Below are 27,440 nucleotides of genomic sequence, written 5' to 3'. Positions count from 1 at the left end.
AACAATGATTAGTGAAACCTTCTGATATGCCATTCATGAGCCAGCACCTCACTAGAATAATTTCTCGCTATTTCCTCTCATTGTGTTTCAGCAGTCGGCACACTCATTTTTACTAAATGTGATTGCTGTGATAGTGCAAAGATTTTTTTCCACAGGCTGAAGTGATCAGACATGATTTTTTTTAAATACCTGAGCTTATGTCCAGAGAGATGTATGGTAGTTGGCAGGCTAATGTGGTAGATGGGGATGAGCCTGTAAAGTCTCTAAAGGCCAACAGGCTAGCCTTCAATGCCAAATAGAATTGAACTGTCACCCTCCCAACAGCAGATAAGGACAAAGATCAGGAGAATAGCCCTACCATATGCAGTGTTTTCAGTTCTCATTCTCATTTCTCAGTGAACATATCCACATGTTCATGGACAGGTGTTTGCAGAGCCTGTTGACCATCTGCCAAGCAGCTGGAATAACACTTGGGGGAGGGAATGATAACAGTATGGTATGGTCAGGTGTATACTGTGGGTTTTTATTAGATGAAATGTATGGTATATTTAAGGACAGGTTACAGTGAATGGCTTACTGAGAAGAGGCTTGACTCTCACACAGCTGAAAGTAAAGATGTATACACTGCTTGCATGGACCTGAAAGTGGCTCTCCAAAATGGAATGGGTGTTTACAGTGAATAATTTCTGTAATCATTTTTATATTCACATTTGTTTTCTCTTCCAAATAAGCAGTTTAGATAATATGGTGAAGGTTATTATATATTATTATATAGGAATTAGAACCCATTAATTACATTTTGAGACCATGTAAACATTTGAGAGAGTCAGATGACAATATATCAGCTACTGTTTGCTAACAAAACGTTTTTGATGAGGTTACCTTAATTACTTAATATTGATACAGTGTGTTTGCAATAAGCTAATAACTGGCCGACTTATTATTTAAGGTCTAACTAGAATGATACCATATGATATGATAGGAATAATGCACAAAACTATGAAAATAAGACAAAGATTCACTCCCCAAAACCCAAAAGGTGACCTTATCACCTGATTTCCCTGGTAATGAAGAAGGCACTTCCATCTATCCAGTACCTATAAACACAAATTCTTGAGGGCCGCAGGGGGGCTGAAGTCAATCCCAGCTGACACTGGGCGAGAGGTGGAGTACACCCTGGACAGATCACTAGTCAGTCACATTGCTGACACAGAGACAGATTAACATTCACGCTCATATTCACCTACAGACAAGTTGTCTGTTAACCTATTGCTAAGTTCACAATTAGATGCTAAGAAAAGCCACAGATCAGAGGCAAGTCTGTGTTTGTTTGGTGCTTGATTGCTATTTGTGAACATAGACGTGACTCGCTGTGGCACTGCAGGCTAAAAAGTTGGACCTGGCCGGGACAGGCATTTGAAAATTAAGGAAAATGAATGATCAATTATTGGTTAATCATTATTTTTTATACTGAAAATGCCTATGGCAGAATATAGGATAAGTGTGTTCTATCTATCTTTTGTAAGCAAACTCTTCCATTTCCTCCCATTAGTACAGAGGCTATTCAGAGCAGACTGAGTGTGTGTTTGAAATGGAGGGGGAAACCTTTACCGGTGTTAGGAGATAAACAAAGACAGCACGGTGCAGCCAGCTTAACTGTCAGACCAATCCAATGATCTGCTTGCAGTTCATAACATTACTGTTCATAACAGAGGCAGCTATCCCTGCTTTATTCATTCATTTACATAACTGACAGGCCAAAATATAGACAATCAGTAATTCATTAGCTGAGAATGACATCTGTAACAGTGCTTAACCTCAACCTACACATGATTTAAATAGGGCATCCTGTGGAGAGAAATGGACAGGGGGAGGAAATGAGGAAGGCAGTGAGAGAGCTGGTGATCTAGTGAAAAGAGTGAATGAGCCCTTAGCTCCTCACTGGGCCAGCTACAAAGGAACAGCTGTTGTAGTGGTGTCCCTCTGTGCTGGTACCTGATTTGTGGACAGCTAGCTGTCATTTATCTGCACCAACCAATCATAGGCTGGCCACATGAACTCTGTTACTACCCAGCCACCTCTCTCTCCTCAGGTTCTAGCCTCTTACTGTCAGCCAGTCAGGCTCTCCCAGTTTCCTACTATATACTAATATTGTATTCTAAACAACATATAAATGTTGTTAACACAGTCTTCTTCTGTTTTAAATGGACAATTTAGCATTTAGAATTGTATCAGGAAAACCACAGATATTAACTCAAATTCAATCCTAAAGATTTAGCAGTTTACTTTTCATGCTTGAGCTGTTTTGCAAAAGGAAATCATTTCATTATGTGGCACTGGACAAGAGTCAGTAGAAATTAAGTTAGAAAAATTAATAGTATTACAAGAGTATGTGTATCATTAGTGACAGCAAAGGTAGTGCTAGTCAGTGGTAGGAGTAGCCTTGAAAATATGTTATTTGGTATAACAAAAATGAAGGTTAATATTGTTATTGACGTTTATTTCTTGAATTTACTTACTTAATCACTACTTCAAAAATACAGGGATGTAGCATTGATTAGATTAAGGGTGAAATGTTTGCAGTACAAATTAAAACACTGTAATGCTAAAAACACCCAACAATAAAAGGAACACCTGTAGTATGTAAGGCAGCAACATGTATAATGTGCTGATTATTTTCTTGATTGATTGATTGATTGATAGATAGATTGATGATTCATCATGAACATTATTTAAAAAAACAAACACCTTACATCAGATTCCTTAGTGTGATCAAACTCAATCCACTGAGCATTACCATTTAAGATATCACTGAAATATTAACAGCTCTGTGTACTAATCCAAGGATGAGAATGAAAATATATGAATCCAAAATGTATTTATTCTAACAATAAATGGTATAGAACATACACATAATGATCCATAGAACAATTCTCACAAAACAAACAGTAGCACTACGTTCGCCTGCCTTCTCTGCAGTAACGTTACATCGGTCAAACTGCTGCCTGTGGTGATTTTTCAAATGCTGATACACTGAGGGGGAATGACAGGAGACTGACAGGCACACAGAGAGTCTGTAGAGACAGACACAGCTGATTAAAACTCTACAGGGTTTGTCCCAGTAGAAAATACAGAATACAAATACAAATCTAACTTAATGTTAGCTAGGTCATTCCTCCATTTTCTCTTCTCTCTCTCTCTCTCTCCTTCTCAGCTCTGTATTTTACAACTTTATAATATCAGTGGCGATAATTTTCCAGTGGCAGGCTGCTGCTACAAAATATGTACTGTGGAAACAATGCAGATAAAGTCGGTGTCTTGGTCACAGCTCTGTTCTCCCTCTTGCCAGCCTATTGATACTGTCAGACGATGATCATATCACCAGTAGTTTCTACTTTAACTGTGTCCGTTCTCAGGACGAGCATGCAAGTAGAACTTGCGTGACACCGGAGCAGAGAAAATCGGAGTGACTCACATTGCCTGCATCATGCTGTCGCTCTGCTCTGTTTTCATCAAGTATCTAACTCCACAGTTAGTTTTGTGGTTTGGTCATTTTAAGACAAGATGGTGGTTGTAAAGTTTACAGCCTGTAGCTCTGTTGCTCCTGCAATGCTCTGTGTGTGAACTGTGAGACGGCTAAAAAAGTGTAAGGATGCATTCACTGACTCTATTGTAAAAATAATCAGCCTTTGCGATTTGCAAATTGCATTAGTTCAAATAGGGATTGTGGTTCAATTTTGATCATTCAGCCCTATTGAAGCAGCTAATCTTCACATTTGAGAAGCTTTGGAGGAGGTTTTGATTGGAAAATTATATAAGTGATTAATCTGTTATTGAAACTGATTTTCTGTCAATCAACCAATTTATTAATCAACTAATCATTACAGCTCTATTAACACTTATATAATTATAATGATATGAATTATTTAATTTAACTGTGGGGAAAACAAAGCAACTTAGAGTAAAAGGTTAGACTCATATTAGAAAGTTAAAAACCAAAACAAGAGCACATACATGTGTAGATATTATTTAATGTGTTGAGTGATAAATGTAGGCTTAGTTTTGCTTGAAGCTCTATTCAGTTTATCCTTCTTGAGCTCTTGGACATCAACTGAGTGTAACAGTAGTTACAGGGAAACCCCTGTCTGTCACACTGGCTGCACACAGGAGTCTCCTCTGGTTGTTTATTCACCTGGTGTTCTGCTACCACACTTACCAAAAAATCAGGTTTCAGTCCTTGGCTTTTTAATAATAGCTGGCTATGTTAATTATTGACAATATCTGTAGAGTTTTTCTCTGTTTTCATGATACTGCTGATATGAGCCTATAAACCTGCCAGGGCAATTTTTTTTGTGAAAAATGCTTTGCTTGTCTGTTGACTACTATAAGAAGGCAAGGCAAGTTAGCAGGTTTCAGCTCTATATGATTTTGCCAAAGGGAAGAAGACAAACATTAAATAATAGAGAAGAAGTAGGCCATGTAAAACTACACATCATGTTGGTCTGCTCAGATGCATAGCAACCAAATGAGAGATGATAACTTCTATCCTGAGACAGGACTTGATCCACTGTAGGACTGTGTGTCCAACCCAGCTTTCCACTCTGTATAGTAGTTATGTATAGTCAGTCGTGTCAGAGTAAGTCCTCAGATTCAGTAGGAGTAAGAGAAAGATGATGCCTGAATTAGTTTCTAGATGCATTCAAAACTTTAGCTTGTCTACTGTGAGTGCTCACAGGACATGGTATTTTTTATAGTTTATAGTTTTGTATTCTGTGACAAATAAATCTGCCAAGTCCACAACACATCACTTAAGGGCATCACTTAAGCTAGTTATTTCACCATGCAACGTAATGCACTTGAAACAAGTACCTGGTTTTAAACATGTAGGTGTTTTTTGTCACACGGTAGTTTAGCTCACAGATTATACACACATAAGTACTGTGCTGGTAGTCTGCTTGCCTTGATGGGTTTCCCATGGCCTGTAACCATGAGCCCCTGAGCCCTTACACCAGTGATGGCATTATATGAACTGAGTGCATTCCTCCATATATGGTAAACAGCAGCACAAGTAGTGGCTTGGAAATGAGGTCTGTAATCTGAGACGCATCACTTTTTCTTCTCTCAGTGGCAGACCACTCTGCGCTCACTGAGACTCCTGTCATTGTACTTATATTGCCCTTTTTTCACTAGACGCCATGGATATAATACAGCCATGGCAGGCACACATTCACACACACTTTAATTAGATTTCTTCATTGGTCACCGTTTTTGAATCATTTATATTTTATACCCTAGCAAAACTACAAGTTTGTACTTGTGCTTGTGCCCCCTGGAGGCTGCTATGTAATTATACCAGGGCTTCAGCCTGCAACCATTTAGTCTGGTCCACTGTTTCCCATACATTGATTTAGACTTATTTATGGTAGTCTGCCTCAGTATCAACATTGACCACCACATATTGATTTTCTATTTCGTCATTTATGGTCACACTGCTTAACTGACCTCCCTGCCCAGCTACTCTCTCTCTCTCTCTCTCTCTCTCTCTCTCTCTCTCTCCTCTCTCTCTCTCTCTCTCTCTCTCTCTCTCTCTCTCTCTCTCTCTCTCTCCTCTCTCTCTCTCTCTCTCTCAGTGTTCAGCTGAGCAGAGAGGCTGTGGTGGACACAGTGACCCAGGTGAAGTAAAGATAACTTGAGTTAAGAACAACAGTGTTTGCTACTCTCAGTGCAACCTCATCAAATCACCTGTTTCAGCTGTTCTGTCTGCAGTCTCCTGGCATGTTTAAGTGCAGTGGTTAAGCTACTAGCAGATTGTTACAAAGAATCTAAAAGGAAAGCTGCCTGTATGTAGTCTGATTATCTTTGTTTGGTTAGATTTCTTTTCACTGAGATATTATTCAGTTTGTTTTGACTTTGTTGTTGTGAACATTACTGTTTCTGCTCTAGCAACAGTGTTATGCTAGAGTCATATTTAAAGTAGAAATCTCTTCTGCTCATGTTTTGAATTTGTTCTTTTTTTTAAATGCTAAATTTAAAAAAAAGTTTTTTGTAATGAAAAAGAAGCAGTAACAGTATGAGTTGGACTGTTGAGAGTGTGGATAAGATAAAGATAAAATCCTAACGATTACCATCCCTACAGCTACTGAGTGGCTCATTCTTCTTTGGAAGATGAACAAATCACAGCTCAAATCCCTCAAGTATGAACTTTGTTTCACTAGTGATATTTTGTGATTTTATTTTTCAAAGATTGGATTGGTGTAGAAATGGCAAATGTTTAAGCTTGGTTTGTCATTTTATTACTTCCACTCAAATTTTTGTATTTTATGGTGGTTGTTTCTCAGGAGGTAGAGAGGGTAGTCCACTAATCAGAGGTTTGGTAATTTGATCCCTGGCTCTTCTAGTCCCCATGTCAAAGTGTCCTTGGGCAAGATACTGATCCCCAAATTTCCCACAATGTTGTATCTTTGGTGTGTGTGTGTGTGTGTGTGTGTGTGTGTGTGTGTGTGTGTGTGTGTTAGATAAATTGCTGTATGTATAGAAAGTGCTGTATGTGTGTGAATGGGTGAATGGGACTTGTAATATAAAGTGCTTTGAGTGGTCAGTGAGACTATCCATATACAATTTCAACCCAATATGATTTTTCCAGAGGTGGTGTAAGAGTAAAAACTTTTTCATTATAACCTTTGGAATCAGTCTGAAACAGACCACAAGTCTGTAGGATTGGGCCCTACTTGATGTGCACATGTGTAAATCCATTATCAAAACACAGATACCAGATTGACAAGGGACCTAAGGACAGTCAGACCCACTCCAATTATGATGTAGAATAATCAGACCTCATCTTTAATGTGGTGCACCTGAACAGACCCAAACAGAGAGAGAAAAGCTACACTAAGCAGCATGATGCTCAACCAATTTACTAAGAGCTGTGGAGCAGAGCACAGCAATACATTTTGAGGCACAGTTGACACTCTCTGTCTCAAAAAAGACATTTTTCTCCCGCGCCATGTGATCAGAGCTCTTAGAATTCACTGAGATGCATTCAGGTAATAGGCATATACACCTCTGGATATGATGGACCTGATTCAGAACCCTTGTGGAACTCCAGTTCTTGTCTATCAGAGGGAGAAATCTTGGGTGCAGAGCTGACATTTTGACCTTTGGGTGGCACATGTAGTGTCCAAAATAGAGAGAGTACATCCTCTGAAATTGTGAACGTACTCACCAAATTATTTTCACTCTCTAAACAATCTGCTCTTCAAATTGCAACATTCCTTGCGGCTGCTGTAAATCTTGTTTTTGCTGACCTACATTAGTTTATGTTCTCACCTTGATGCAGTTATGTCGATGTACACAGCAGCACATGAAGACAACGTTGGAAATAGTGACATCACTGTTGGGTATGGTATCAGGTGCAACGGAGCACACCTCTGATCACACCAAACCACAGCCGGTATTGATGCTTGCTGCTGTTCAGTTACTCTTCTTCAACAATGACACTAGAGTGAAGAAAAATAAATGCACATGACTAACTGAGCTGATCTTCCTCTCTTTTTTGGTCTTCCTCAGATGGTCAGGTGATTCCACTGGTGGAGTTGTCAGCAAAGCAGGTAGCTTTCCACATCCCATTTGAGGTGGTGGAGAAGGTCTACCCCCCTGTCCCAGAACAGTTACAGCTTCGCATCGCCTACTGGAGCTTCCCTGAAAATGAGGAAGACATCAGGTGAGATTACATACAACCTGGATTTTTTTTCTTCACCCCTGATTAGGGATATGCTGATGGCTGTTCTGTAAATTACTGACAGATGTATAAAGAGGTACAATTTGCTGATTCCCTGTCAGTTGTTTCCCCCCATTTACTAACAAAAGATAGCTTTAAAATGTTTTCAGTGAATGTTGTCTAAAATAAAGTTTGTCTGCTATGAAAATAGGTGTCAAGAACATGCTTGCAATTGAACATGTGGCCCACGATGTAGAAAATACCAAGATATACCAAATATCAGTATTTTTATTAAGACTTGCAGGCACGCTAAATGGATTCTCACACCAGTTTGGCTCAGCAGAGTCACTACTTCATGAGTTCAGTCTTTTGCCAGTGTATGGCTACTTTACATTGCAATGATGACACACATGGACATGGACAAGTCACAGTCTGTGTGTGTGTGTGTGTGTGTGTGTGTGTGTGTGTGTGTGTGTGTGTGTGTGTATTCAAGAGGCGCTAAGCAAAGACTTTTTGCTGCACATTGTTTCGTCTCCGTTATCAAATTCCTTGAAACCACAATACAGTGAATGACAAACAAAAGGGATATTTTTAGTTGCACAGACAACATGATGTATAGTAGATGGTTGTCTTGCAGTGTATCAAATATTGCAGCGTCGCTGTATCATGATACCAACATTAGCATGGGCAAGGTCTCGTGATAGTAAGATGGTGTACTGCAGATAAAATTGTTATTTTATTGACAAAATGAATACAAATAGAGGTTAATGACTGCAGCTGTGGAGTTAGATCGTTGTGTTGACATTTAGAATTAGTGATGACAGAAAAAGTATGAGGCACAAAGGGTTGTTATACTCAAGTTCCAGGTACAAAGTATCTATGCAAGCTGCAAACGTGTATTCACGTTCATGTGGTAAAACGTGAAAAGTCCAAAAAACTCTGTACTGTATTAAAAAAACGTGGCTGCTGAAAAACAGACGCTGTGCCCCTGAATGGGTTCCAGTTGATGTTCAGAAAGGGAGCACATCTGGAGCACAGCCTGATTGGATGCATCCATATCCTGCAGATGTAAGGGTTTAACTGTCATTTATGTTGTCACTTTATTGTTTGAGCAAACCAAGCCAGGCCAACAGTAGGTGTTTCATGTCCCATTCCTCATAACATATACACTGATAGCAGATATCAAAAAAATGTAATTATTTGATTAATTCTTACTTTAGCAACAGACTTTCTTCAAATCCTGGTTCACAACCATTAAGTTGATCAGCTTTAGTTGTTGATATGTTTTGAAACAAAGTGTAACTGAGAAACTCAGTCTCCTTCCAATCAATGATGCAATCAGCTAGATTGTTTCACTGAGCTACAAGAGCATACAGTCCACTCCAGTCTAACAGTGTTGTTTTATAGTCATGTTTATTGTCTGTCACAAATGATCTTACATCATTCATGAATACAGACAGCAGCTGCAGAGAGCATATCAACCAACAAAAGTTACATTTTGGCTTCGGCACTGATGTTAACTGGTGACAAATGAAGACCTGCTATCTAAATATTTAGTTTTTGATTGGAAAGAGTTCAGAGAGATAAAAGGTTAGGTGAGAGGTTTTTTAAGCATGTGAGTCTATCAAACCTGGTCTTGAACTAAATACAAAGTAGGGATAGACCGATTATTGACCGGGCCGATTATTGACGCCAATATTCGGCATTTTGAAGCATATCGGCACCGGCCTTTTTTTTTTTTAATCCGACGGCCGATAAGAGATCAATTTAAAACTCGGTCACTTTGGCTCTGATGCAGCTGAGCCTCTCTGTTAGCAGTCACTACTCTGTCTCCAGCATTGTCCCACCCACAGCACCATCTGATTGGTTACACACAGAGCCACGGCAACAGCCAGTCAGCAGTGAGAGCTGTGCATGCACAGTGCTCACACACACTGAACAACTCTGCTGTTTGCACCACAATCTGCTGCTGCTCAATGGGGACTAATTGATTTGAGACTCACATTTCTGTGCAAACCTTTGTTTTATTGACTTTATAAAACTTCAGGAAGCTGTTTATTTATTTCTTTAAAATTTCAGTTAACTTTATAAGAGATGCTGCTGACCCTGGGAACTCCCTGCACCCTTTGTTTTTGTTTGAACTTAAAACAAAGACAAGTGAAAGATAAAATAACATTTCAGTTATATTGAACTTTTGGAAAACTTTATTTACTGTAGAAAACTTTAGGGAGCTATTTATTAAGTTTTCATTTAACTTTATAAGACATGCTGCTGAGCCTGGGAGCTCCCTGCACTTTTTGTTAGAATTTTAAAACAAAGATGTCTATTGTCTAAGATTAAATGTTGCAAATCTGCAAAGCTGTTTAATAAACATATGCTTAAAGGCATTTAAACAAAGTTCAGTGTTGGAGTTTGTATCATTCAAAATTTTGACACCAGTATTTTCACTTTTACTGTAAATGAATATCAGCTCCAAATATCGGTTATCGGCCTCCTTGACTACTAATAATCGGTATTGGTATCGGCCCTGAAAAAATCACTAATATATCAGTAATACTAATATGAAAAATATCACTAATACAAAGTGGAACCAGCTATCAGAACCCAACCTGAACTATGTATTTTGCAATGAATATCTTGCAAACTCATCATACACACTCACACACACAGGTTGAGGGTCTATTAGTGCAAGGTCTATTTGTCAAAGTCAGAATTAATTTCTGAATAACTTTTCCTCCAACAAAATGATGCCAGAATGTTCAGGGAGATGCTGGGTAGCCTTACTCTTCTTACATGTTGTTGATGCTATAAGATGGTCTGCTGTATGCAGTATGCATGTACTTTCTGGACAGTTGTACTATCTAAAACTTTCTAATTAGAAATAGCATCCTGTTTTCTAAAACATCCTATTTCTATGCATTTCAGTTCAGTACTATAACCGAGTCTGTCTGTCTTTTCGCCCAGTGCGTTCTGTTACAGGCGTCAACCCACTACAACCCTGAACAGGGTTTTGAAATTAGACAGATGGATAAACAGGGCTCACCAGTGTAGATATACTCAGATTTGTGATTCATTTTTTATATGATTCACTCTGAGGCATGCTACCACCATAACTCATGAACAGAAGGGGGGGGACCCTATTTCCTGCAACATGACTGGTTACAGATACAGTCGGGAGGCAGTAATTTTAGTTTTTAACTAATGACTCAATCCTCCGTTCACATATTTCTTCTGTCCATTTCTCCTCTTGTCTCTCTCACCTTTCCTGTTGGTTGTCTGTGGTTCTTCTGTCCCTTCACCTGTCTCTGTCCTTCACCTTCAGGTTATATTCCTGCCTGGCTAATGGGAGTCCAGATGAATTCCAACGTGGAGAGCAGCTCTACAGGATCAGAGCAGTCAAAGACCCCCTGCAGATTGGTGGGTGGAGTTGTCAGTCTTACTATACATGGACTCATAGCGACAGTTTTAATTCCTATTTTAAACTGTAACTTTATACAACATAGTTTGCTCTGTATGGAATAACTACCCACTAGAATTAAGATCATGTACAGTTTGAGTAAATCTAAGACACTCCAGTCACTTCCACTCTATCTATAAGTCTGCCATTAGTACAATACAGATCCCTTTAATAGCAACACTCTTCAGTAATAAAACACTTAAAAAAATATAAAATAGATTTATTTGACTGAGTTAAATAAAATACAGTATATAGCTAAGAGTTTTTTGTTTCTTTGTCTAGCCCATTCCTGCTCTCACTTTTTCCATCTTTCTGTGACTGTCTGTTCTTTACCAGGGTTCCATCTCAGTGCTACAGTGGTGTCCAGTCAGGCCAGTCAGTCTAAAGGAGCCTACAATGTGGCAGTCATGTTTGATCGCTGCCGCATCACTTCCTGTAGCTGCACCTGTGGTGCTGGGGCCAAATGGTGTGCACATGTGGTGGCACTTTGCCTCTTCAGGATCCACAATGTGAGTCTGTGTCATCAAGTGCATTCTCCATACTAATTTGTGAAAGATGTGTTGGTGGTTGGTGAGTCTTCTGTAGGTTTCGGTAATTTTTAGCTAAAGATTTTGTTACCATTTACTTGTTAACTGATTGTATATGTTGGTGCTCACTACAGTTTGTGTGTATCTGTGGGTATTATGTGCAGGCATCAGCAGTGTGTCTGAGGGCTCCAGTCTCTGAGTCTTTGTCCAGGCTCCAGCGGGACCAGCTCCAAAAGTTCGCCCAATACCTCATCAGTGAGCTGCCTCAGCAGGTAAAGCCCATCCACGGAACCACCTGTTCTCTTTATAAACCAAACTTCTAATGGAAATGCAAGTATATGTTTCTATGATTTACATGTCATATATTTTACAATGTTGGTTTGGTATTCATTCAGTTTTGTATCTCCAGATCCTACCCACAGCCCAGCGGCTGCTAGATGAGTTGCTCTCTTCTCAGTCTACTGCCATCAACACCGTGTGTGGAGCTCCAGGTACAGTAGCAGGAATGAACACATAGGTTGTTCCAAGCATACACCGAAATAACAAACTAGAGCTGTCATGATATGCACAATCTGACATAATGGCCAAAGGAGAGCTTTTGATGATTTCATTCAAGTGGATCAGTTAGCCAGTGTTATTACATTTTTCTTCAGCTAGATGGCAGTGATGTTCCCAGTATGGTGTCCATGGTTCTTGTTGTTAAGGAGTCTGTGTTTATACTACAGTGTTGTATATAGTGTCCATGGAGAGAAGAGTGTTATTGTTAAGGCAGGAAGGTTTGGAGAAAACTTGGACAGCAAATGCGGTTCATCTCTCAAAGACACTGTCCATGTACAAAATGTTGCTGTAATGTGCAATGGGAGCAGAGACATTTTTCTTTAAACCACAAGTTCTCCGCAGTTCATTCAACCACTGCACTTTAAAACAGGACACTCCTTAAATAAAAAAAGATTAATGATCGCTAATCTTAATCATGCAGAGCAGATTTTCCCCAGAATTCTTTGCTGAGAAAAAGTTCAAATTATCACTGTATTTTGTGTGTGTGTGTGTGTGTGTGTGTGTGTGTGTGTGTGTGTGTGTGTGTGTGTGTGTGTGTGTGTGTGTGTGTAGACCCAACAGCAGGTCCTTCAGCATCTGACCAGAGCACCTGGTATTTGGATGAGTCGACCCTCAGCGACAATATCAAAAAGACTCTGCACAAATTCTGTGGGCCCTCACCTGTTGTCTTCAGGTACACACTGCTTGTCCCACGCAATAGTCCCTGACACATTACTCAAAGCTTGAACAGAACTATTCTAAACTTCAGCCCTATACATTTGCACATTACACTTCTCTCTCTTAATATGGTACCAGTTTTACCTGTTAGCCTTTTGTTTGACAAAGACACAGATCCAAAATGACTTAAAGGGAGACACATACTTGTCCCTACTAAGAAGTATTGTCTATGTATCCAAAGGACAATATAGCATGTACTTCTGTGCCATAGAGATCCAGTGTAGTAGTTCTTCATTTTGATGAGCACAGTGTACATACTTTATTCATAGTAGATTTTAATTCTGTTTTACTTTGACTCACTTATTCCGACTTGTGTGTTACTTAGCTAAAATTAGCACTCTCTGTGTCTTTGTGTGTACTGAATTCACAGTGATGTAAACTCGATGTACCTGTCATCCACTGAGCCACCAGCTGCTGCTGAGTGGGCATGCCTGCTGCGACCTCTGAGGGGCAGAGAGCCAGAAGGCATCTGGAACCTTCTGTCCATTGTCAGAGAGATGTTCAAGAGACGAGACAGCAATGCAGCCCCGTTGCTTGAGATCCTCACTGAGCAGTGTCTCACCTATGAACAGGTACATCTTCAACATGACACAAGCACAACATGAGCATGTTTCTTTTAATGACCGTATCAGACAGGCACATTATAAATATAGGATTGAAATATTTACAGAGGTTATATACGAAGGCAAGTCTGGATCTCAAATCAGTATGGATCAGAACATTTGTCTCTCTAATCTGATCTTTTTATTAAATTATGGACAATTTGAGGACTTTTATTTATGTTGGTTCATTGTGTTGGCAATTTATCAGTCCTCTTACCTAGAATTGTTATTGTTATTATGGATCCTTGAGATAAAAATTGTGATGTGTGTCAATCGTGTGAATGTGTGAATGAAAAAGACATTAAATAAAAATGTGCTTATGAATGTGTATGTTATGTGATCTGTGTGTGCTGGTGTGACTACTTTGTACAGTCATACCACACACCTATAGTGAAGGACTGATCTGATGTACTGTGTGTGTTCAGATCACATCAGTTGTGGCTGTCTGACAGTGTGTTCGGATCATCAGTGCGGTCGTCCCACAGCAGTGCCAGTGGTCACACTGGACGCAGCAATGGCCAGTCGGAGGTGGCGGCTCATGCCTGTGCCAGCATGTGTGATGAGATGGTGGTGCTTTGGAGGCTGGCTGTGCTTGACCCCACTATGAGCCCTTGCAGGTCAGACCATTGGACCCATGATAACAGGCTGCATACTGCTCATGATAAATCCCATGGGATGGCTATGTAATATTAGCACATTTATCACTTAATGATTTCATCAAACAATGCAGTTAGATAGTAGTAAATTTGAAGTTGGGACGGAAATGATATATAAAGGACTGTGTATGTTCTCTTCCAGGCGTCTGGAGCTGGCAGGTCAGCTGAAGCAGTGGCACCTAAAGGTTATTGAGATAGTGAAGCGGGGGCAACATCGCAAGTCCCTGGATAAACTGTTCCAGGGCTTCAAGCCTGCCGTGGAGTCCTGCTATTTTAACTGGGAGGTGGCCTACCCACTGGACGGCATCACTTACTGTGGTGCTGACAAGAAGAGTGCCACATTTTGCTGGTCTAGGGCAGTGCAGCATCAGAGAGGAGTTAAAGCTGCTGCGGGCGGGGGTGGAGAACCTCCTGAACCAGGGGGAGGAGGGAGAGCTGAAAGTGGAGCTGGGGGAGATTATAAAGGAAGAGGAAGTGGTCACTTGTCTCAACAGGAGGTGGCAGTGCGACCCAAGGAGACCATTCTGACCAAGAGGAAGGGTCTCTCAGTGAGTGGAGGAGGAGGGATGCTGGTCCGTCTGGGGGGGGGTGTTTCTCTATCCCTGGAAGACGGAGGAGGGAAGTGCATGTACAAAGGGCAAGGCTCCTCTTCTGGAGGGAAGCTGAAGCTGACACAGGGAGGTGGAAAGGGGACATCTGTAGGAGGTCCTGGAGGAAACGGAGGGTTGGGAGGTGGTAAGCATGCCAATGCCAAGCGGAGAACCAGCAGTGAGGACAGCTCCCTGGAGCCAGACCTGGCTGAGCTCAGCCTGGATGATGGCTGCAGTCTGGCTCTGGGGGCTGAGGCCAGCAACACTTTTGAGTTTCTCCCCCCGCCACCAGAGATGCTGCCCTCCCCGAGCCCACTGCTCCGAGATTCACGCAAGTACAGCAATAGCAGCGGGGGGAGCAAGATGTTTGAAACAAAGCGTGTCAGCCATACCTCAGCCACACTTCCCGCTGCAGAGCCTGCATCACCCTGCTTCCCTTCCAAAGAGACTGTGGTTGTTGTTATGGACATTCCCAGCACTGCAGAAAAGGAAGCAGAACTGGAGGTGGAGCCTAACCAGAACAGAGATGAAGATGTAGACTCAGCTGGAAGTAACCAGGCCTCCACCTCCACCACAACAGCAAGATCAGGCACCACTCAAACATCTGCTAAGGCACCGCGGGGCCGCAGAGAGGCAGCGTCTGTTGAAGCAGCGGCAGCTGGAGGTGGGGCAGCAGCTGGAGGTGGGGCAGCAGCTGCAGGTGGACCAGCTAACCAGGTAGCAGAGGCAGCAGGTGGAGCTGCAGGAGGAGAAGCTGTGGGTGAGGATGACTATCAGGCATACTACCTGAGTGCTGCCTCAGAGGAAGGAGCAGACAGACAGTTGACCGACAGCCACCAGGAGGAGGAGCCAGACATCTTTGCAGGGATCAAACCGCTAGATCAGGAGGGACGCATGGAGGTAAGGAAGGAAGACCAAGTGTTGTCCTGGTCAAATTGTTCACAGCCAGGGCTTTAAAGGTATGGATGTTAGGATTTAAATTCACTGGGACCTCATCCATGAACCCTGCACTCAAAGGGTTTTATTTGTGTGATTGAACATGGAATATCTGTTTCCCAACATATTTTTGATTTTTGATTTTCATTCAGCACAAACCCTAGAGTAGGTTATAGAGTGCTGAGGTCACAGTCACCTGTTGGTATGGTGTAAGTTTTGAGTATGGTCACTTTCCAGATATTGCAGCACAGATATGAAACCCTGCTACTCTTCTTACGTCTTACATATTGTTGCTGTGTGTGTGTGTGTGTGTGTGTGTGTGTGTGTGTGTGTGTGTGTGTGTGTGTGTGTGCAGGTGCTATTTGCGTGTGCAGAAGCCCTCTATGCTCATGGCTACAGTAATGAGGCTTGCCGGCTGGCTGTGGAGCTGGCCAGAGACCTGTTAGCCAACCCCCCAGACCTGAAAGTGGAACAGCCACAGACAAAGGTAGATACAGTCACAAGTCCCAGCAGCCTGGAACACATTCTCCTATGTCCTTTGACTTCTCTTCTCTCCTTCTGTTGTGCAGTCTCAATCTTCCAAACTCACCAGTCAGCCTCTTGAACTGTGTAGTGGGATATTGAGCATTTCTTCATGAAGGAAAGCCACCAGATTCTTCTAATATCTGTTTTATATTGGCATTGTTACTGTGCCAATTTGTAACTGAGCAACAAATATTAATTATAAGAAAGGAAAGAATTTCAAAGTGTGAATCTGCTATTAGAGGTAAAGTTTTGATTCATGTTCCAACATCATTATTACTTTCCTTGTTGTTGAATTCAGGGTAAGAAGAGCAAGGTATCAACAAGCCGTCAGACACAGGTGGCCACTAACACGCTATCAAAAGCTGCCTTCCTCCTCACTGTTCTCAGTGAACGACTGGAGCTCCACAACCTGGCCTTCAGCACTGGCATGTTCTCCCTGGAACTTCAGAGACCACCAGCATCTACCAAAGCTCTGGAGGTCTCTCACTCTCACACAAACACACACACATACTCTGTATGCACAGGTACTTGAAAAATCCTAAATTAATTGCATTGAAATGTTTTAGAGTTGCATCTTTTATCATATTAATTACACTATAAAACTCTGTGGTTTTACAGTCTGTATTATTTAATGATGTGCAGTCAGTGCAGAAGTGAAAATGAAGGTGAATAAAATCACATGGATCTGTAGGTTACTGTAAGGTGATTGGTCTTTTGTTGAAAGGGTTGCCTCCTACCAAATGGCCTCAGAAGACCATGAGTAGGAGTGTCTGCCAAAGGCTGTAAATGTATTAAAACACAAAGCTTCCTTATTCCTGTATACATTCCATTTATGTGTTAAGTACATCCAAATGATGAATATATATCCAGTTTGGGGACATGAATATGTACTCCACATACTGACTGTGTGTGTGGGCTATCCAGGTGAAGCTGGCCTACCAGGAGTCAGAGGTGGTGGCTCTGTTGAAGAAGATTCCTCTGGGCTTGGTAGAGATGTCAGCCATCAGAGAGCGAGCCGAGCAGCTTCGGGATGGAAACTTCTGCGATTACAGACCTGTGCTGCCTCTCATGTTGGCCAGCTTCATCTTTGATGTGCTGTGTACCCCAGGTAAGTACCAATTACTGTTTGATTGAAGTTCAGCATCTTAAATCTAAGTATTAGGCGGAAAGATTTTTTCTTGTCTAATATTGGTTTGATACTTGTAGTATGCAAACTCATCTACTTCTCTCTTTATAGATGTTGAGGATGTAATATCACCACAGTTGAGCTGGATAATAGATCCAGTATTCCACAAAGACAAGTCAAGACCAGTTACCTCACAAGTTTCATCATTTTTGCATTTTTTCCTTTATCTGACAGTAGAGTAACAGACAGGAAATGTGGGAGGAGAGAGGGAATCACTTTGACTCAGACCAGTTCTGCAGTTCTGTGTTCTGTTAACCACAAGGCCACTTGGTGTCCCAAACAAGTCTTAAAACCTTGTTAATAACCTTTTATTTGATACAATAAAATTACATTTAAACATCCAAAACTAAAATGACTCTCTGAAATGCCTTTTCAAAAATTATTTTAAATCATTTAAAATGGGAACTTCAAGAATTAACATCCCTTTCGCTTTTCTCCATATTGTTTGTGCAGTTGTGTCCCCAACGGGTTCCCGTCCACCAAGCCGCAATCGTAACAATGAGATGCCTGGTGATGAGGAGCTGGGCTTTGAGGCCGCTGTTGCTGCACTTGGTAAAAAGAAAGAAATTCCCTGGATCTTCATTCCTGTCTGGATTAAACTGACTTTCTTTGTTTCTCCATATCACTTTTTCTCTCCTCACCAATAATCCTTCTTCTTGTCTCCGCCCTCTGTGTGTCTGCAGGTATGAAGACCACAGTCAGTGAGGCAGAGCATCCTCTGCTGTGTGAAGGAACTAGACGGGTGAAGGGTGACTTGGCTCTGGCTCTCATGATCACCTACAAGGATGACCAGAGCAAGCTGAAGAAGGTAACCATCACTGCTGTGATCATCATGATCATTTGATAGGAAAATGACAACTTTTTTCTTGAACAAATTTTAGGGTTTTAGGGCTCCTAATATTGATAATGGTGATGTGTTCCAGTGAGTCAGGCAGAGAAAAAAAGAGTCCGATGTTTCCTGCATGCTGTAGCAGAAGTATCCATTGTCTTTATAAATGGGATGAAAGAAAGGTTGTGTTTGGAGAAAGGTGCATGATTTAATGTGTCAAAATTGGTTGTTTTCTGGCTGCTGTGCAAATACATAAAACAAATAATGGGATAGTTCAGCACTCCTCCTGTATGTATCTAAAGAAAAGAAGTACTGTTTGCCAGGCTGGTCACCAGCTTTCCTCTGTATTATGATGTGTACAAGAGTCAAATCCTGTAAATTTCTGTTCTTGTGCAAGGCCACAGACATGAGAAATTTACACAGAAACAAACTCAAACAATAAAAAATACCATGAAGAGAGCCTTTTACAGAACGCAAATATATTGAATGGCTGTTGCTGGAGAAAATATGAAAATATGAAAGCCTTAAAGCTAATCCTTATTTTTATACTTATAATGGATCAGTTGGCTGTGTGTAATATGAAAAGTGTTGGTCTTATTGATGAACTCACAGAGAATTATCAACAACTCTGTAGTTTCTCACAGCTCTCTCAAGCATCTTAGTTGCAGCTCATTTCTAGCTGCAGAGGGCAGCTGTTTCAGTGAAAGAGCTCTGTATAGTGGGTTTCACTGTCCTCTACCTGCTTAGCAGCAAACAGCACACAGACACTCATGGAGACTAAACACAATACAAACACAACTCCAGATGAATGCGAATGTTGTTATCTCTGCTGTTTGCTAAGAAGTTCATAACAACTTAATGTGGAACTTTTGTATTTCTTCACTTGTTGCTTCATTGGTTTTAGAACATCTTGCCAAAAGGCTGCAGTTTAAAATTAGCCAGCAGTGAATCAAACCATAAAATGTGGTTCAACCATCCAGATGAATTCAGATGCTCTCAACACAAACTGACGGTTTCAGCAGAATACCAACAATTAAAGCCAGCTATTGAAGTTTAAGAACTGAAGTTTCTCCTCCATTTTTTTAATGAACACTTCTTTCTCTATTTTTTCTGTTCTCCTCCCCCTTTCTCCCTCCCTGTGTTCTCTGTTTTCTGTATCTCTCTCCCTCCTCTCTTCCTCAGATACTGGATAAGTTGTTGGACAGGGAGAGTCAGACCCACAAGCCTCAGACTTTGAGCTCCTTCTACTCCAGCAAACCAGCAGCTGGCAGCCAACGCAGCCCATCCAAACATACAGCTGCTGGCCACAGTGGAGTGAGTGGAGCCACCGGGGGTGTCTCCAAACACACCCCTTCATCTTCCTCTGCGACCACTGTGGCAGCATCTTCCTCCAGCTCTTCCTCTGCTGTGACACTGGCTGGAGAAGAGGTGGCTCATCAGGCTGAACTAAACCCAGGGCAGAACAGCACAGCAGGGGAGAGTACTGCTGAAACAAGGGAGCATGGTGAGAGCCCCTACCTCCTCCACCTTATTATAAAGTAGATCATCTATAGCAGTTTGCTCTGCTGCCATACATTAGTCACTAGAATAGAATCACTCTCTGGTATCATAGTATTCTTTGATAGAGATGGATCCCTGTTTTTGCAGTGTCAGATGGGCCTCCTTCATCAAGTGACCAGCAGAATGAAATGGCTCCATTTAAGCTGGAGGCCACAGTGCCCAGTCGGCTGGCGCTGGGGGCACGCTGTGGATACAGCCAACGCTGCTGGGGCTCACCTGTCCGGCAGAAAAAGAAACACACTGGTACACACTTACACACTGGCAATAATGTCTGTGTTTTTATTGATCTAGCCAGTAGAGCATGGGAGAAAACACAGACTTTAAAATTTTCACTACATTTTCTTGTTCATAGATTCAACGTATTCACAACATTAGACAGGCAGCTCTGAGTTTTAAACTAGGTCATATATGTGGTATTTTTCTACATATAGTTTGAACCCAAAAATGTCCAAAAATGTCCTACTTTCTGAAACGGCTTCATAACACCACACGTAATAGTGATGTGAAACATGAAGTGATTTGCATGGTGTTTGGACAGGCATGGCAAGTATCGACAGCAGCGCTCCAGAGACAACCTCAGACAGTTCCCCCACCCTCAGCCGCCGGCCACTTCGTGGTGGCTGGGCAGCAACATCTTGGGGGCGGGGCCAGGATAGTGATAGCATCAGCAGTTCATCATCTGATTCGCTGGGCTCCTCCTCCTCCAGTGGCTCTCGTAGGGCAGGGGGAGGGGCCAGAGCCAAGAGCACTGACACCAGCAGGTACACACACCACACAGTCCTCCTCATCAGATCACTAAGTTAAGCGTCTCATTTCATCCTTTGATATTAACACCACAACAGTCCAATATATCATACATGATAAATAAAACAAAAACTTCAATGAATGTGTTTATTCTGGGATCCAGTTAAAGAAAATCAGACACCTCCAATGTGACATTTCCACAATGTGAAATGTCTGGTCTGTATGAGGAAGTCACAATTACTGTTTCATTTTTTTCTGGTTTGATTAAATAAAAAGTAACAGTTCATTGACACTTGAAGAGAGGATGATTTTTAATGTCTGTTTACTGCAGGGATTGGAATTACTTCTTTACACTTCAAAAATCAAAGTACACAAAACACACGTGATTGAATTGAAACACAGAGCTCAGATATCAAGCACAGATCACATCGATCCACAATAAAAAAAGACTTAAACATATATTATCCAAGCCAAAGCAAAATTGACAGCATACTGATGATCAGTGGTGTACGGAAATACAAGCAGCAGCAATAAACTCCAGTTAGCTCGGTTTACAGGTAGTCTTGTCAAGCTTGTCATCTGGTCAGTGACATAATTGTTGCTGCTGCTTTAATCCTTTCAATAAGTTGTTGAATTTACTTATTTATGTGCCTAACATTTGAAGGAATTGCAAATAATGAAAATCGTAACCAGTAAAAAGAGACAAATAACATAAGCAAGTGAGCAAAAGAAAATACAATCACAGTTTTTTCCTGAAAACAAACCTGATTTACAGTCAATGTGTCTTTGTTCTGAAGAACTGTGAGGAATTCTAATCAACATGTATTATTCTCCCTGTGTTCAGGTACAAAGGGCGACGTCCAGAGTGCCATGCTCCCCATGTGCCCAACCAGCCATCAGAGGCAGCAGCCCATTTTTACTTTGAGCTGGCCAAGACAGTGCTGATCAAAGCTGGAGGAAACTCCTCCACCTCCATTTTCACCCAGCCCTCAGCCAGCGGGGGCCACCAGGGGCCCCACAGAAACCTGCACCTGTGTGCCTTTGAGATTGGCCTGTATGCTCTTGGCCTTCACAACTTTGTCTCACCCAACTGGCTGTCCAGGACGTACTCCTCTCATGTGTCCTGGATCACTGGTGAGAAGGGAAAGTGTGTGTGAGGGAAAAAGAGTTAGACAGAAACTTAAATTTACTAATCCAGTGTCCTTTCATCTGTCAGGCCAAGCCATGGAAATTGGCAGTGCTGCCCTCAACATTTTGGTGGAGTGTTGGGATGGTCACCTCACCCCTCCAGAGGTGGCATCCCTAGCAGACCGAGCTTCTCGGGCCAGGGACCCTAACATGGTTCGTGCGGCAGCAGAGCTGGCCCTGAGCTGCTTGCCACATGCTCATGCCCTAAATCCAAATGAAATCCAGAGAGCCCTGGTGCAGTGCAAAGAGCAGGTACTGTTGGGGTGGGTTTATACTTCAGAACAGCTGATCAACCTGTTGCTGAGCACATCAGATGGTCCTGAATTTGTTTGTATGTGTGCTTGGTACCAACATGACAAGATGTGTGAAACTTATTATCAGTTGATTAGTTCAGTTTCAGATTAACAGGGTAATCACAGTTTACATCAGTACAGTGTTGGTACATGCGTGGTGTGACCAGGGAAATATGTGGATTTATGGTGGCAGAAAGGAGTAAGTAAAGTAAAATAAATAAAGGTAGACTAGGAATGATAACAATCATAATAGCAGTAGTTAATATTAAAAGAATAATAAGAAAGAGAAAACATTTGGAATTAAAGTCTGACTCAACTTATTTTCATTAGAATGGAATCTATTGGCGGCTCTGTGGCTACATGGGCAAAACACAAAACACAGATTCCCTCCCCAGCAGCAGAGCACTCAGCTGGAAACACAATGATTGTCCTCCAATGCAGCTGCAACAGTGGCATCCTCTAACTGGGCTGGGTGCTAGGGTAGAACATGGGGAATGGGTCATTCTGCATTTGGAAGAAAAAGCAACAAAATACAGAAAGTTTCAGTCTGAATTTCAGGTTTAATGGCAGATAAGGGCATCTGTATGTCAGAACAGGGAATTAAAAACTGTCCCCATTTGTCCCTCTCTGTCCCTGTCTCCCTCTAGGACAATGTGATGCTGGAGAAGGCCTGCATGGCAGTAGAGGAAGCAGCCAAGGGTGGAGGTGTGTACCCTGAGGTTCTGTTTGAGGTGGCTCACCAGTGGTACTGGCTGTATGAGCAGTCAGTGGGCGGAGGCTCAGGTCAGCAGCGAGAGACCTCTGGGCGCTGTGGGGCAAATGGGGGTTCAGGCAGGAGGCCTCCGGAATCCAGCTGTGGAGTCCTTGACAGTGGAGCCAACATGGATTCTCCGGGGGTGGCAACAGTCACAGCCTCAGTCACTGCAGCAGCCGTCGTACCTGTCATCTCCGTGGGCTCCACCATCTACCAGTCCCATGCCATGACAGGGCAGGCCATAGCTCACCCCCACAGCCAGGGCCTTCACCCTTACACCACCATCCAGGCCCATCTCCCCACCGTTTGCACCCCCCAGTACCTGGGACACCCTCTGCAGCATGTCCCCCGACCCACTGTATTCCCTGTGTCTGGGGCTGCATATCCACAGGTCAGAACTCCTTCTCTCACAATCACTGTGTTTATGGTGGAATTTCCTCTTTATTAAGAAACAGCTAAGATGGTGTCCACAGTTGGAAAGTACAGTTTTGATGTTGTCTTGTGTGCATAACTTGACACACGTGCCATTTTGGGAAAACATTATGGTACATTTAGGACTGCTAGTAATAATTTTTTTCTCTATCAATTATTCTGCTGATTATTTTATTGATCATCAATTTATTGGCCAGTCTTTCTGAGAGTTCAAGGTCAGATAGACAAAATGATTCAGTTCGCTTTGTTAGAAAACAGAAAAACATCAAATCCTCACATCGAAGATGCCTGAACCAGAGAAGGTCACGTCACAAAGCAACAGACTAAGTTCTGAAATGTCTTCTTGTCTGAGATGTTTGACATTGTCTACTTGAGCTCAAGGATGTTGTGATTTAAACAATTTTCTGTGGTTTAATCACTGAATTGAGAAAATAAGGGGCAGATTGACAGTGAAAATATTTTAAATTTACTTGCCTAACAATTTAATTACTACAAATAGTGGCTTTATTGTGAGTGGAAAAGCCCAGTTACTGGGTGTCTTATTCTAAGATAGACAGATGAATCTTGTTGCTGTTGTGAAATAAATATTGTTTGTGTTACACAAATATTCTCACACTTATTTTATTTTTCATGGTACAGTAGAGTGCAGGTGTCAATTATCAGTGCACATGTGCGTGCTTGTGCATGCCTGTGTGTGTCTATCTCCTCAGGGAATGCACCCAGCCTTTATCGGGGCCCAGTACCCGTTTTCAGTGGCCACAGGCCCCCAGCCACCTATGGCAGCTACGGCTGTGACCTTCCCTGGCGTCCCTGTACCGTCCATGACCCAGATTGCCGTCCATCCCTACCACACTGAGACTGGCCTGCCCCTCAGCACCACTGTAGCAGGTCAGCACTCGCAGTGTGTGTGTGTTTCGTCTGTGTTTAAATCCAGCAGTTATCAGTGTTCCTCCAAATTTACCTTTGATATTGTGCATTGGTAAATGTTATAGTGCTGTGGGATGAGTTTGTTGGTCAGTGCTAAGCAGTATGTCGTGCATGTTATGTTTTACAGTAGGCAGTGTCCATGCAGGCCCCACTATCCAGGCCATCCAGGGTGCATCTTTGCCCTCCCTTTCCACCCAGCCAGGATCATTGGTCAGCACTCCTTTCCCAGCAGAGGACGAGCAGCACAGCCAGCCAATCAGTCAGCAGGGCCTGCACTACCTGCATTCTGCCTACAGAGTTGGTGAGGAGCTTGTGACCTATGATTAGATTTTCCTCTGACGAGCATGCATATTACAGAAGGTTAACTGAACAATTCAATTCATTTTTATTTATAGATTTATATTTATTTGTAGAGAATAGCGACAGAAGAATATAGCATAACACAGATTCCATTTTAAAAAATGTAAAGTGATACCAGTAATACAGCAGTAGTAATGATAGCAGTGATAGTGAGCAAAAGTAACAGTAATACTAGAAGCAGTATAAGTCATTTCTAATTCTAGCAGCAGGTGTTGAGTGGAGTTGTAGGAGCAGCAGGAGACTTGTCATCACAGATCAGACTCTACAGCTCCAGAGGCAGAAAGAGAGAGAGAGAGAGAGAAGCTCAGTGCATCATGGGAGATCTCCCGGCAGTCTAGGCCTATAGCAGCATAATTAAGCCTGATAATAATGAATTACAGTAGTCCAGCCTGGAAGTAACAAATGCATGGACTAGTTTTTCTAATGTTGGTGATATTACACAGGTGAAAGAAGGCAGTCCTAGAAGTTTGTTTTATATGTGAGTTAAAGGACATATCCTGATCAAAGATGACTCCCAGATTCTTTACAGTGGAGCTGGGAGCCAGGGCAATGCCGTCTAATGGAACTACATCATTAGAAAATGTATCTCTGATGGTGTTCAGGACCAACAATAACTTCAAACTAATGTAATTGCTATTGTTCCTTTGTGTGAAGGCATGCTGGCGTTGGAGATGCTGGGCAGGAGGGCTCACAATGACCATCCCAACAATTTCTCCAGGAGCCCACCTTACACTGAGGATGTCAAATGGCTGCTGGGACTGGCTGCGAGGCTAGGTGAGTTCGCACATACATAGCTAGTCATAGAGGGATCATTGCTCCTTGCTGATGATTGCAGGAATTTACTGATTAGTTAACTGGTTAAAAGACTGTTGAGGTATCTGGTACATGCTTGAGCATGGCTGTCGTAGCTGGCAACAGACAAACTACAACAGCAATGACCAAAAGAAGAACTGATGTAACAGAATGGTTGTTAGTGTTGTTATTATCAAAAGAGCGCACCATGAACAAAAGGCAGGAGCCCCTCTACACTACACAATTTGGACTGAACACAGTGCTGTGCTGATGAACACCCATTTATCATAGCAGAAGGTGAAGAAAGTAACATTTTAATGGTGGAGACAGAAAAGGAGACAGCAGGGTTCCTAGCAGCAGTCACCTCTGCTGAACTAACGACACAGCAAAGCAAAATCACACACCAAAGCTAGGGTTAGGAAGCTGGCAGTCTTTCATTGTGTTGGGTCTGTAAATCCAACACATTGGATGAGAAATGAAACAATGACCTTGAGGTCCAATGTAGAACTGAGTAAGACCTTTTCTATAAAAAACAGTACCAATTTCAGGACAGTGGACAGCAGTCTAAAACATACAGTCAAGGCAACCAGGGACTGGTTCTGTTCACTCTGGGTTTACTGATCAAGCTACAAGCTCACATCAGGAGGAAAGAAAAATTTGTAAAAATTAAAAGATCATTTACATTTACAGCTCTCTCCCTACTTCCTGTTTCACAAGCGTCTCTGCGTATGCATCCACACACAGGAGCGGAAGAGCTGGAGACAGGTAGCCAACTGGCCATTAAGTGTAAGAAGAGCTCCTCTGTAAATCATAGATGGACAGAGCTAACCCTAAACATCCGAAAGTCAGTCCAAATTATGCACATCTTTTATTACGCGCACGAAATGAAAGGATGTTTGTGCAGCTAAAATGCAGCTTTAATCATTATGCATTATTTAGTGTTAAACTCTCCCTGTGTTTGTTAGAGGCTTTGTTATAACACCAGACTGACACATGAAAGCCTGGAACAACAGAACAACTCTTCTGAACGATAAAAATATCTATTGTTCTTTATCATTTGTCACTTTATCATAAAACTCTTTTGTCCCTGTCAGGATGACTCAGTTTTTCCAGTGATGTGATTGGTCAGCAGGCTGAAGTGAACCTGCTTTGGAGCTAACTCTGTAGTAAAGGTTACTATGATGATCTACCCCAGTTAAAAGTGAGCCAGCTCCATGGCCTCAGGAGTTTTCCATGACCTTGATTCAGTCACATGATCTCAGTACAGCTGAACATGTGTAAATAAGCAAGAATCTTTTCTGGCAATAGTGTTCTGTCACCTGTGTCTGTTTTAATCTCTTTTCATAATAGCCCATTAAAATCTCAGTTGACACACACAAACAATACACTTAAGAAACTGTCTCTTCTTCCTCCTTAACCGCCACTTCCTCTTTTCCCTATCTCCATATCCAACCGTCTTCTTTCTCTCTCTTCTCTCTGCCTGTCCGTCCTATCAGGAGTCAACTATGTGTACCAGTTCTGTGTCGGAGCAGCAAAAGGTGTTCTCAGTCCATTCGTCCTGCAGGAGATCATCATGGAGGCCCTGCAGAGACTGAACCCTGCCCACATCCACGCCCACCTCCGAACACCTGCTTTCCACCAGCTCGTCCAGCGCTGCCAACAGGCATACCTGCAGGTACAACACATCTCCACCCACACTGCAGCCCTACCTGGTGAAGGTGTTATAGAGCTGTTGTGAGCAGTCAGGATCAGGTGTCATGTCTATGTCCACACTTTGGTTGCACCCTCAGTAACAGTGTGGGGCTGTAGTTGTCACAGTCAGAACCACAGGTCACATGACATCCTGTTTGTTGGGGAGCAGACTGGACTATTCCCCCTGACATGCTCATATTAGACCTTTTTTATATGGGAAGGGAGGATATTTTGCTTAGGTTAACGATAATTATCACGATATAAAGTTATATATAGTGTTATATAAGTCATATATAGTGGATTTAGATTAGATTTTCTCATTATAATTGTTTTTCTACCTCAGCTTTGTTAAATGCTCTGCTGTTTGGCAGTTTTTCCTTGTTCTGACCATAAAGAAT

At 42.1% G+C, this 27,440-nt stretch overlaps 1 protein-coding gene across 1 annotated transcript in view; it reads left to right on the top strand.

Annotated features, from left to right (window-relative positions):
• The window catches only part of zswim8 (zinc finger, SWIM-type containing 8), a 34,760-nt gene that overhangs the window by 4,241 nt on the left and 3,079 nt on the right, over positions 1 to 27,440 (top strand). The window contains exons 2-25 of the mRNA XM_018700329.2: positions 7,567 to 7,720; positions 11,040 to 11,134; positions 11,511 to 11,683; positions 11,866 to 11,973; positions 12,111 to 12,192; positions 12,812 to 12,932; positions 13,347 to 13,548; positions 14,014 to 14,195; positions 14,377 to 15,724; positions 16,116 to 16,247; positions 16,584 to 16,763; positions 17,210 to 17,393; positions 17,925 to 18,023; positions 18,155 to 18,279; positions 19,483 to 19,804; positions 19,948 to 20,103; positions 20,399 to 20,621; positions 21,449 to 21,738; positions 21,821 to 22,044; positions 22,733 to 23,230; positions 23,982 to 24,159; positions 24,326 to 24,499; positions 25,213 to 25,332; positions 26,847 to 27,025. Coding sequence (XP_018555845.1) covers positions 7,567 to 7,720; positions 11,040 to 11,134; positions 11,511 to 11,683; positions 11,866 to 11,973; positions 12,111 to 12,192; positions 12,812 to 12,932; positions 13,347 to 13,548; positions 14,014 to 14,195; positions 14,377 to 15,724; positions 16,116 to 16,247; positions 16,584 to 16,763; positions 17,210 to 17,393; positions 17,925 to 18,023; positions 18,155 to 18,279; positions 19,483 to 19,804; positions 19,948 to 20,103; positions 20,399 to 20,621; positions 21,449 to 21,738; positions 21,821 to 22,044; positions 22,733 to 23,230; positions 23,982 to 24,159; positions 24,326 to 24,499; positions 25,213 to 25,332; positions 26,847 to 27,025 — 5,549 coding nt within the window. The remainder of the gene's footprint in view (positions 1 to 7,566; positions 7,721 to 11,039; positions 11,135 to 11,510; positions 11,684 to 11,865; positions 11,974 to 12,110; positions 12,193 to 12,811; positions 12,933 to 13,346; positions 13,549 to 14,013; positions 14,196 to 14,376; positions 15,725 to 16,115; positions 16,248 to 16,583; positions 16,764 to 17,209; positions 17,394 to 17,924; positions 18,024 to 18,154; positions 18,280 to 19,482; positions 19,805 to 19,947; positions 20,104 to 20,398; positions 20,622 to 21,448; positions 21,739 to 21,820; positions 22,045 to 22,732; positions 23,231 to 23,981; positions 24,160 to 24,325; positions 24,500 to 25,212; positions 25,333 to 26,846; positions 27,026 to 27,440) is intronic.

Source organism: Lates calcarifer, linkage group LG16_LG22, assembly GCF_001640805.2.
Source record: "Lates calcarifer isolate ASB-BC8 linkage group LG16_LG22, TLL_Latcal_v3, whole genome shotgun sequence".
In the NCBI taxonomy this organism is placed as follows: Eukaryota; Metazoa; Chordata; class Actinopteri; family Centropomidae; genus Lates; species Lates calcarifer.
This window is presented reverse-complemented; position numbering and strand designations above follow the sequence as displayed.